The 11,495-nt window shown below is 57.9% G+C and overlaps 2 protein-coding genes across 4 annotated transcripts in view; both read left to right on the top strand.

Annotated features, from left to right (window-relative positions):
* Window positions 1–10,126, top strand: part of ACSF3 (acyl-CoA synthetase family member 3) — a 41,714-nt gene extending 31,588 nt beyond the window's left edge. The window contains exons 8-11 of one of the 3 annotated variants that reach the window (XR_006181451.1): window positions 7,626–7,760; window positions 7,900–8,011; window positions 8,661–8,886; window positions 9,065–10,126. Coding sequence is in view for 2 of the 3 variants with exons in the window: in XM_042885872.1 (XP_042741806.1) it covers window positions 7,626–7,760; window positions 7,900–8,011; window positions 8,661–8,778 (365 nt within the window). In the remaining variant the exon portion in view is untranslated. Of the gene's footprint in view, window positions 1–7,625; window positions 7,761–7,899; window positions 8,012–8,660; window positions 9,038–9,064 lie in introns of those variants that run through there. The other 2 variants (XM_042885872.1, XM_042885871.1) reach the window with 2 other exon arrangements.
* Window positions 10,127–11,189: 1,063 nt separating this feature from the next.
* The window catches only part of CDH15 (cadherin 15), a 4,331-nt gene continuing 4,025 nt past the window's right edge, over window positions 11,190–11,495 (top strand). The window contains exon 1 of the mRNA XM_042885907.1: window positions 11,190–11,278. Within this exon, the coding sequence (XP_042741841.1) occupies window positions 11,228–11,278 (51 nt within the window). The 5' untranslated portion in view covers window positions 11,190–11,227. The remainder of the gene's footprint in view (window positions 11,279–11,495) is intronic.

The raw sequence follows: 11,495 nt of genomic DNA, 5'->3' as shown, positions 1-11,495 counted from the left end.
AGCCCCCAAGGAAAGCACTGAGCCCCCAGGAAGGTGCTGAGCCCCCAGGGAAAGCATTGAGACCCCCAGGAAGGTGCTGAGCCCCTCAGGAAGGTGCTGAGCCCCCAAGGAAAGCATTGAGACCCCCAGGAAGGTGCTGAGCCCCCAAGGAAAGCATTGAGCCCCCAGGAAGGTGCTGAGCCCCCAAGGAAAGCATTGAGCCCCCCAGGAAGGTGCTTCCATTCATGTTTGCCATACTTCCAGAAAATCAGAATCTGGTGCATTCAGAGAGATTCATTTTCAATTACAGGTTAAGGCTGAGACATGAAATAGCACCGGGCCTGGAAGTAATGCATAAATCCTGCAACAAATCCACGTATCTCAGCTCCATATAATAAGATTTTATTGATTGCTATATTGTATCTGTCAGAATAAAACTCTGTTAATGCGTGCATCGGGATGGAGAAGGCAGAGAGCTTGGTGGTGGTGGAATCTGATTCAGGAATCAATGCAGTTTGATTAATAAGTCGTTAAGAAAGAAAGAGTTATTTAACTTGTTTGATAAACGTTTCAAAATGATGACTCATCTTTTAACTTGCTTTCTTCAAGCTGCCTTTAAGAAAACAATGCCGTCGCTGTTTTTCACATCGTCAAGTTCTCTTTCTTCTCTTCCTCTTCCCTTCCTGGACTCTCTTCCCTTCCTCTTCTATTCTTTTTCTTCCCTTCCTCTTCTCCTCTTTCTGTTCTTCTCCTCTTCCTCTCCTCTTCCTCTTCTCCTCCCCCTCTTCTCTTCATCTTTCTCTTTCTCTCCTCATTCTGTTCTCTTCCTTCTCTCCTCCCTTGGCTCCAGCACAGCACCTTACCCAGCCCATGCCCATCTCTGGAGGCAGGCAGGTGTTTCCCTGCCAAGGGAATTACTTATATTTGTGGGAGTAGCACTGACACCTGAAACAGAAAACACTTTTGCTTGATCAAGGCAGATTATAAATAGAAATGCATTTCATTAGCATCCTAATCTGCAGGTTTTCTGTTTGTTTGCAGTGTCTCTCCTAGTCACACATTCAGTGAATGCAAATTCTGGTTTTTTAATAATGATTCCTTAATTAGGATGTGTTGCAGGTAGAATCAGACCGGCGTGAGCAGTGGCACCCACAGGGCAGCCCTGTGCAGGACAGCAGCAACATGGGCCCAGACCTCCGCCAGCCCTCACTGAGGAGGTGTTTCTATGCACAAAGAAGTTTATTCTTTCTCTGGGAGCAATAAGGAGACAACAGTCAGGTTTGCCCGATGGTTGGAAGCCCGATGGCCATTGGAGCACAGTGAGATGAAGCCCCTGTGTTTCCATGTCTGCTCATGGAAGCAGTGTTTCCAGCGGTCCAGGGAGTGACTTTGGGTTTTTGTAGCTGGAAATGAGAGCAGCTTTTGGCACAGTTTACTCTTCCACGAGGTTGCAGCAAGCATTGTGGATGCCAACCATTGAGTGTTGGAGAACCTCCAGTGCCCAGGGTCCAACATCAGAGGGTCGGAGCAGTCAAGTGCAGGGCAGTGGGAACAGCAGGTGCCCACACCTCCCAAACCCAGGCTCTGCTTTCAGCCTTTCCCTCCCAGGTGTGCTCTGTGCTTTGCTGTTGCAGCACCTGGAGGAGAAGGGCTCGCTCCATTGTGACCACTGGGGATGTCTGCCCTTCCCATCGTGGGGATGGATGCGCAGAGCCCCATCCCAGCTCTGGCCGGGTTGTATTGCAGAGCTCTGTGAGCCTGATGAAACAAGAGAGCTGCAGGCTCACCTGTGGGCTAGGAGGGCAACCGGTGGTAGCAGGAGAGAGCATGGAATGCATGAAGAAATGAGCAGTGCTCCTCCTGGCACCAGACCTGGTTGCTTGCACCAAGAATCCTGCCGCTGCTCAAGGCTGGCTTACGACCAATGGTGTTACACCATAAGCAGAAGTGTAGGCTTTGGTATCTTTAAGCCAACAACTCAAGCAGATATCCTGCTGCATATCCCATTGCTGCCTCTCCAGTCAACATCCTTTCTTCGTTATCTCTGCTTTATTTAATAATCCATCTCACAAGGGGCCAGGACGGGTTGCCGCCCGGAGAAGAGGCGTTGCATTCCTTAGCTCAGGAGTAATTGATCCCTCAGCTGTTGTGCAGAGGGGCAGAAACCAAAGCAGAGGGGTTGTGCCTGATGTTTTTATGAGCACAATCACCATTTTCAGCCGTGCACGCATGGTTACCTCGCTCTGCAGTGCTCCCCAGCTGAGCAGCAGCCGTGTTCTGCTGGGCTGCCGCACCTTGCAGCGTTCACTTATTTATTACTCTTCGAGTTTTCTTTTTCATCTCGTTGTCTGCAGGGATTTCTATAAATATTTAAATGCTAATGTGGAAAGAAAAAAAAAAAAAAAGAAGCGTTTCTCATTTTTACTTACCCGTTTTCTTTTCAGGCTTGTCCTCTGGGCAAACCCATCTGCAGTAACTCTGGCTGTGTGTGGGGGGGTCCCTCCGCCCAGCCTGCTCCTATCAGTCACCCAAGAGCTCCTGCTAATGATGAGCCTACAAGGCCCTGCCTGGCTGGCTTAAGGGAGCGTTGAAAGGTTGGGCTGGTTTATCTGCTGCTTTCTCTGGTTGAAATGGAGTGCCTTTAGAGCAGGGTGCGAAGCCGTGGTGTGGGATGGATATTAGGAAACGTGGATTCTCCCAACAGCACTGTGCTGTGAATGGTGGGGTCACCAACCCTGGGGGTGTCCCACAGCTGCAGAGGTGCAGCACTGAGGGATGTGGTTATGGGCACTGTGGGATGTGTTGGGGTTGGGCTTGGGAACTGTAGGAGTCTTTTCCAACCTGAATGATTCGGTGATTCTGAGATTCCTTGAGAAAATGGGGCAGTGTCGTGCCCAGCCAACACAGCTGGGCAGTGTGGACAAACCCTTCATTGGGTCCAAATAACAGCGAAGTCTCACTGTGGTGGCACAGGGCATGGCACATGTGGCTGCGTTGGGATGCAGGACGCAGCAGGGGATTTGCATTGAGTGGGCTGCAGGGCAGTAATGGAGCTGAGAGAGCCAGCAAGCTCTGAGGGGAGACGTGGGTACAGTGTGGGGTCAGCAAGCATCATCCTGGCATCTTGCTCTGCTGCAACGAGCTCCAGAAGCTGTAAGACTGCAGCTGGGCAGGGGAGGGATCACTGATGTATCAGCAAGACGAGGCCAGCAGCAGGTCCCCGGTGTGCCCTGGGAGCAGCACGTGGAGCAGGGCTCAGGATCACCACCCAGCAATCAGGTTTCTCTTATCTGCAGCTCTCTCCTTGCAGGTAGCAGCTCCATCTGTGCTCAGCGAGCGGTGCCTTGCTAGCACGGCACTTTGGGAGATGCCCTTGGGTGCAGTTTTGTTCCAGGTGGAAATGCCAGGGGAGGTTGTGCAGCCTTTCATCTCTGCAGGGCTCTGCCCTTTCTCACCACACAGCTCCGCCGCACGCAGAATGCAAACAGACAATCCCTGCATGGAGCGTGACACGAATTCATTCCAGGCTGAGCAGGGTTTTCTTTTTTTTTCCTTGTTTTTCCTTTTCCCAGTGCTGCATGCAGGAGTTTGGAAGTGGGGAATCGACTGCTGAGCTCACAGCTCTTGGGGTGGGCAGGCAGGGTGGGCAGGGGTCCATCCTCTGCCCGTGTGCCATCAGTGCTGGTGGGAGCCAGGCGCGTGCACAGGGAGGTGAGGATGCCCCTGAGCTGCAAATCTCATTGGCAATTTTATTATGTAAATAAATGGTGCTTGCACATCCACCTGCTGCTGCTGCTCGTGCTGGTGAGCGTGGCAAGGTACGCAAACAAACAGCAATTCTGCTCTAGTGGATTTATTTCCTTTCTTGTGAGCCATTAAATCTCCTCCAGGTTTTGTGCCGGTACCGACCTGCAGCAGCCTCACAGCCCAGCTCTGCCTCAATGGTCTGCAAAGGGTGACAGCCACCCATCATCCCCCAGTGTTGTGAGCACCCTGCCCCACATATGGGGGCACTTTAGGACGTCTGTCTTTGCTGCAGACTCCCACCATCCCCATACCTGATCCCGTTGGCAGCGCAGGCAGCAGCAAACCCCCCCAGTGCTGGGCTGGGTGAAGGCAAAACCCTCATCTGGGAAATAGGGGAGTCCTCACCCTGACCTCAGGGAGCAGAGCGCTGAGCCCTGGGGGGTGAAGCTCTGCCTGTGGAGGGGGTCTGGGCTGCAGGTTGGGCTGCAGAACCCGCTCCCTTTGGAGGGGCTTTTGCACTTCACCCAAGCAAACCGGAGCCCTGGGAGATGCTGGGGAGGGAGATGGTTTCCTCATTAATAATTGCTGCGTTCTCCATATGCATGCATTCCGTAAAGAAGTCCCAGCTTCCCCCTCCCCTGCTTTCTTTCCCCCTCCGGCAGCTCTGATGCGTTATTAATGCTCGCAGCACAAACCAGCCACTGCCCTCGGTGTGCTGGCAGCTGAGGGAGCCCTGAGCTCAGTGCTGGAGCAGGGGAGGAGTGGGGCAAGGCAGCCAGACCTCAGCTCCGTCCTGCCCTGCGTCACCCTGCTGCATGTCAGCAGTTCTGTCCCAGCAGCAGCTCGCTCCAGCACCCCTGCATGAGGAGATGCTGCAGCCAGCTTGACTCTTGGCACACGGCTTGGATTCTGGGCTCTTCCATCTCTGTTCTCCTCCTGGCACTGGTGTAGCTGTGGCTGTTGATCATTTGGGAGTTCTGCACATTTGGGACATTCCACCTGCACGTTTGGAGGGGAGGATGCTGAGGGGCTCCTTTGTGCACGCTGAATGCACAGGAGAGGTGAGCAGAGAATCCCCTGCACCCTGGGCAGTTAACCTGCATGAGGCCCTGTTCCACACAGAGCCCAAATCCCACATTTCAGAGGTGCTAATTGCTGCTAATTAGCTACAATTTGTTCTCTAACCTCTGGAGCAGCCTGTTCGTAGCCAAGATGTCTGTCAGCAGTGACACGCATTATTCATCCCGATGCCATAAATCAACCTGTAGTTGCTCCTGCTATTTAGTCACGGTGTTTTGTTGGGTAGGTGCATGTTCAGAGCCTCCAATGGACCCCAGCACAGCACGCAGTGACCTCCACTGCAGCGAGCAGCACGGGGTCAGAGCTTTATGCACACAGAGCTGCTCCCCAGAGCTGGGGAGTTTGCCATCTCCAAGGAGGTAACGGGAGCAGCTCCGGCGTGTCCACGCATCGCCGTGTGCTCCATGCCTCCCTCTCCCATTGCTCCATAAATAAATTCCCCCAGTCCGTCCCGGCACACTGTATCAATCTTGTTTAATAGACTGGAAAGCTTATTGCGTGGCGGCAGGTCGCGAGGAGTGTCGAGGTGATGGATTGCGCCTTCCCGCAGCCGAGCGTCGTTGATGTATAATGAAATATTTATGATTTATTCCAGCTAATAAACCGGAGTGAAGTGTGTGATGTATGCGAGCAGATGGGGGATCTATCGATGCGCTTTGCATTGTGCAGGGGGAGGGAAAGGTGTGTGTGTGCCCGCAGCGCGCGTATCACACAGCCCCGTCCCTCGGGGTGGGCACTTTGCTGGGGGGGCTGGGTTAATTCCCACAGGAGTCCTTCAGTGCTCACCTGCTGATTGCCTGTCCGCCCCCATCTCCTCCCACGGCTGCTTTCAAGCAGTGGGAAGAGATCCCTGAGCATTGCAACCTGGGGCTGCGCCGGGAGGGATGGATGGGCTGCAGGGGTGGCATTGCCATAGAATCATAAAGCCGTGGAATGGCGGGGGAGGAAGGGGCCTTGAAGGTTGTGGAGCTGTGGGATGGTTGGGTTGGAAGGACCTTCCAGATCATAGAGTCACAGGACGGACCCTCCGAGGTCCTCAAAGATCATGGAGCCGTGGAACGGGTTCTCCATTGGCTGTGCTCTGTAAATCTGACTTCAGTGCCTGGGTTTTCCCAGCTCAGCCCTGGCTCTGCATCCCAACCCAATCCCTGCTCCTCTGGGCTCACCTGAAGGGCTTCCTTTTGTGCATTTCTTCTGTCTCAGAGCTCCTCCAGCATTTCATTTCTCCAGCCAAAGCATTCTCTCAGTCAGCAGTTTGCCCAAATGTTTGCTGATGGCACCTTTGATGTTGTAGCACTGCAGTGTTTGCCAGCAATGCGCTGACCATCGTGCAGGGCTGTTAGCACAAGAACTGGGCAGCATTTGTTCTGCAGCGCTGCTCCATGCAGCCTTCTGTTCAGCCTAGGACTGCTGCTGGGAGACCTCTCTGCTTTGCAAACCAAAGGCCGCGAGGGCTCTTCCATCTTTGCAACAAGCGCTTTGCAACTTGAAACATTGCAGAAATCTCTGGGCCTTGCATTTGGAAATAGTGTTTCCATTGCAGTAGGGTTTCCAAGGCGTGCGTGTGACTGTAGCAGTCACATCCAAGCAACTCTCTGTAATCAGCTTTTCCCTTATAAACAGAAGCACTTTCACCCCAAAAACCAAAGACAAAGCTTGCATGGTTGCACGCCTTCCTTCAGTGCCCGCTGGGCTGAGCACTGCGAGGTGGAGGTGTTCCATGGAGCTTCTCCATGTGGGCAGCACTTGGAGATGCCTGGCCCCATCCTGGGGCTCAGCACTGTGCCCCCGTGCCTCGCCAAGCCCCCTGCCCCCAGCTCAGCTTCCTGAGCACACAGCAAAGCACAGCGCCAGCACCTTGCCGACCAGATGCCCGCTGAGCGTCTCGAAACAAATCCAAAGGCAGTGCTGATGGCTTCTGCCAGGGAAACAATAATCCCACGGCCTCACAGCATCAGCTGCGCCCCGGCGCTGTGCCGTGTGCCTGAGGCTGCTGCTGCCTCCTGGCTTTGTTCCACGGGAGGAGCGAGGTGTGGGATCACAGGATGCAGATTCACCAACCCGTTTCTCCATCCCCGTGTGGCTGTAATCGATGGCTGTGCCCCGAGGAGCTCACGGTGCCGCACAGAGAGGTGGCAGGGAGCAGCTGTGCCACAGCCAGAGCTGCTGGTGCAGGAACAGGGTGACATCCGTGTGCACCTCCTGCTCCTGTGCTGGGAATGCATGGGCAGCAGAGCACGGCTCGGGAGCTGGTGTCATCTCACAGTGCTCCAAACCTCACCTGTCACCTCTGCCGTCTCCCGGGAGAGGGCACAGGGATGCTGGGAGCTGCCTTGGGCAGCAGGGAGACACAAAGGCAGAGATGTGCCATGAGGATGAGGACGGGGGCAGCACTGAGAGCCCCCCCCCCGGCCCGTGCTGCCATCTGAAGGCACAGCCCCCTCCTCCTCACCCACCGCTTGGCGGAGGCGCTATTAGCAGGATGTGAGTAATCATCTTAAGTAGCTATCAAAGCGCAACAGCTTGTTAAGCATTTAGCCGGGCTGCGCTGCCGTGACCCCTCCTCAATCTTCCCGCAGCCCCCTCCCCCGCGCCAGCAGGAATTACCAGCACACACCCGCCCCCCCAACGCCCACCCCAGGGGGGGATGGAGCCTCCAGTGGGGCACTCATCTTCCTGACGTTGCCCCCCCCCCATCTGATTGCTCACTGCCGGCAGCCCCGGCACCCGCCAGAAGGCTGGCACCCATCCGTGGGCTCCCCGGGGAAGCTGTGTGGGATGGCGTGGGGGGCTCTCAGAGATCCCGCTTTGTGTTCCAGGGGACACGGCAGCCTACCACGACGGTGTTTACTGGATCAAGGGCCGCACCTCGGTGGACATCATCAAGAACGGGGGCTTCAAAATCAGCGCTCTGGAGGTGGAGCGGCAGCTCCTCGCACACCCGCACATCACAGGTAGGCAGGTGTGGGGCCACGGGGCGGCGCTGGGGCCGATGCCTGCAGCCCGGAGCCCGGCCCCGGGCTCAGAGCAGCTCCATCAGCCTTTGGAATGAGCCCCCAGCCCCTCAGCCCTCATCCTTTGCTCTGTCTGCAGACGTGGCCGTCATCGGACCCCCAGACATGGTGTGGGGGCAGCGGGTCAGCGCCGTGGTGCAGCTGCGCAGAGGGGAGATGCTGTCGGTGAAGGAGCTGAAGGAGTGGGCCAGGTGAGGGCTGCAGCACCCCGCACTCACTGCTTCCAGGCAGCAGCACTGATGAGCTGCCGGCATGGCTGCAGCCACCAGGGTTGGGGCAATCACAGCGGGGGCCAAACAAAGAGCCCAAACCCTCGCTGTGCCGCTGGGGCTTTGCCAGGTCCCCCCTGTGCCACCTGTTGTCCTGGTGTCCCATTGATGCTGGGGAGGAGATGGCTGTGGGCACTGCTCTCCCTCGCCCTGTCTCTCCACATTATTTCTCACGTCACTTCCATCTGCTCGGCCCTTCTCTCGCTCCCTGGCAGGAGACACATGTCCCTCTTCAGCGTGATTCATTCTGTGGCTCTCATGACACATATGGCAGCGGGGCCACGCCGACGGGCACACTTGGCACCTCGTGTCACCATCAGTGCCAGCACCCTACTGAGTGGCTGGGCACGGCACCAGCTGGTGACACACAGCACAAAAGGCAGAGCTTCCCTGCTGTGTCCTGCAAAGGGCACGGGGACATCGTGCCACACCGCTGCCGTGCACAGCAGGACAGCTGTCAGCATCCTTGGGGACACGCAGTGGGGGCACACACAGAAGCAGCCCCCAGAGGTGGGCATCTCAGTGGTGAGGGGCTTCGGCTGGGCTCTAACAGCGTGTGCTCACATTGCAGGGACACCATGGCCCCCTACACCATCCCCACTGAGCTGATAGTGGTGGAGGAGATCCCACGCAACCAGATGGGGAAAGTCAACAAGAAGGAGCTCCTGCAGCGCTTCTACCCGGCGTAGTGCGCAGCCTGGGAGTCCCATCCTCTGCCCCGAGGGCTCCCCGCTCCTCAGCGTGGAACAAAGCCCCCAAAAACGAGCTGGGTGAACACACAGCAACCGCAAGGGAAGGTAATGGTGGCACAGAGCACTGTGCCCAGCTCACCCCAGCACAGGAGGGCTCCCAGCCCCGCTCCTGCTCGGCCCCGCTCCGATCCTTTGTGTTACGCCATCAGCAACGCAGTAAATTTTGTAACTCACCAAATAGATCAATATCAAATTATCATGTCTCACATTCATAACTCTTAAGCAAGCAACAATGGGGAGAGACAAGGTCACCGGAGAATAAATCGCAGCGAGGGCTCTTCACGATCCATCATTCCCGACAAGCCCGGCACCCAGCGCCGGCGCCGTGACAAGATCATTAATAAAACTCCACGGGAGCGCGATCGATGGCTCTGATGGATGATCACAGGTAGCAAATAGTGCAGAACACCTGGTTGTCACCCTGCAGTGAGGGGCTCACACGGCCCGGGGGTGTCTTCGTGTCCCCTAAGGACGGGGTTGGCGATGTGAGGTCACGCCGCCTCCGTGCCCACTGAGCAAGGCAGAGTTTGGTGCGTGGAGCTGAGCAGCAGTGTGGGGATGTGTGTCCCAAAGCCAGGTGCTCTGCTCCCCCCACATTGGGGGGGGTGGGGCTGCATGCCACCCCCCTGCCCCCCCCAAGTCTCCCAGCCAGCCACGTCCACGTGGATGCTCCCATCATGTGTGCACAACCGTTCCATTACGTGTGGTGGCCACGGGCTGTGAAGCCATCCATCTCCTTCACGGGGGGCTGCAGGGCTGTGTGGGGTGGCAGCAGGAGGGTGGGTGGGTGAGAGCAGACGGACAGATGGGGACAGGCCAGTGAGTGCCACCGTGTCCCCTCGGCCACCCCCAGCCCTGCTACCTCCAGGCTTCAGTGGATGGGAGCAGGGCAGCCTTCGTCCCACGTCCCCTCTTGCATGTCCCCAACCCATGTCCTATGTCTGATGTCCTTCCATGTGCCGTGTCTCACCTCCTCTGTCCTATGTCCTATGTTCTTTGCACTGTCCCCTGTCCCCTGCCTCCGTGCCCCATTTCCTAACCTCCATCCCACAGAGCTTTGCAGTAGATGCCCTGTGTTGTGGGAAGAGAGGGGACAGGGGAAGGGGGGTTTGAGTGTGGTTAGGGCACTCCCAAAAGGGAGAATTCCAGACGGGGACGTGGAACTGCCACTCCATGTCACCAAAACGCCGCACCTTCACCTGCCAGGGACAAAGGACAGGGGACACGGCCCCTGCCCAGCCCTGGGGAGGTGGCATCGGCTGCAGCCCGTCCCCCCTCGGGCCGCTCCTGCCGCTCCCGCTGTGCCTCCCCCCGGGTGCGGGGACAGCGGTGGCCGGAGCGATGCTGCCACCTGGTGCCACCACCTCGCCGAGCTGTGGGGATGGGATGGGATGGGAATGGGATGGGATGGGGATGGGGATGGGGATGGGGATGGGATGGGATGGGATGGGATGGGATGGGATGGGATGGGATGGGATGGGATGGGATGGGATGGGATGGGATGGGGGGTGATGAGGGCAAGGACGATGCTGTTGGAGATGGGATGAGTTGATGAGAATGAGAATAGGATTGGGATGTCTGTGGCAACGGATGTTCAACAGGGTTAGGAATGAGGATGATGGGGATGATGAAGATGGGATGTGGGTGATAGCAGGGATTGGGCTGTTGGGGTTGAGGTGGGAACGATGGAGGCATGACTGATGGGGACGAGGCTCATGGGATGGGGCTGAGAGGGGACGGAGTTGATGGGGATGGGGCTGATAGCGATGGAATTGACGGGGGCGAGATGGGGCTGATAATGTCAATAGGGCTTTTGGAAATGGGATGGGATGGGATGGGATGGGATGATGATGATGATGGAGATGGGACCGATGCTGTCAGGGCCGGGAAGGCCGCACCGCCCCCCTCCCACCCGCCCTGGCCCCCCGCCCAGCGCCTGCCGTCAGCACAGATGGCCCCGCACCTGTCCCGGCAACGCGGCCGCGGGGCGGGCGGGGCCGTTCCGGGAGGCGGAGGCGGGGGGAGGCCGGGCCCGGTGCAGAGCGAGGGGAACAGCGGCGCTCTGCCCGCCCGCCCCGTCGCGGCATCCCCGGGGCGCACCCGGAGACAGCTGCCGCATTCCTCTCCTGAGCGCGGGGGGGATCCCGTACCCCACACCCCTCCCATCGCCCCCTGCATCTCGGGACCCCCTCCCAAAGGCCGGCCCCGACCTCCCCGCTCCCCCCGCAGCCGTCCGCCACGTCGGGCCCCGCGGTGCGGGCGGGAGGAGCGGGGGGGGGGGAGCCGGGGCAGCTGCCGGCCGGCCGGGGGGGCCCGGCCCCTTCAGCACATGTGCTGTCACTCAGCCGTCCCTGCCGTTATTGTCGCTCCGGGCCGGGGCTGCGCCATGGGGCCCCCGCTGCTGCTTGCCTGCCTGCTCGCCCCGCTCTGCGCCAGGGTAAGGGATGAGGCCGGGGGGTGGGGGGCAGCGAGGTGGTGCTGGGGGAGCGGTGGGGTGGGGGGGTGCGGAGCCCTGGCCCCCATCGATGCATTTTCCTGGGGGTGGAGGGGATGGGGTTTGGGAGCAGCGTGGTGTTTCTCACTCTGTATGTCAGAGAACAGTGAGATGGAACTTGGGGGGGGCTTGAAATCACCTCACTGCCCTCATTTCTGGG

This window comes from Lagopus leucura, unplaced genomic scaffold, assembly GCF_019238085.1.
Source record: "Lagopus leucura isolate 7727_CA_CO unplaced genomic scaffold, USGS_WTPT01 Super-Scaffold_100053, whole genome shotgun sequence".
In the NCBI taxonomy this organism is placed as follows: domain Eukaryota; kingdom Metazoa; phylum Chordata; class Aves; order Galliformes; family Phasianidae; genus Lagopus; species Lagopus leucura.
This window is presented reverse-complemented; position numbering and strand designations above follow the sequence as displayed.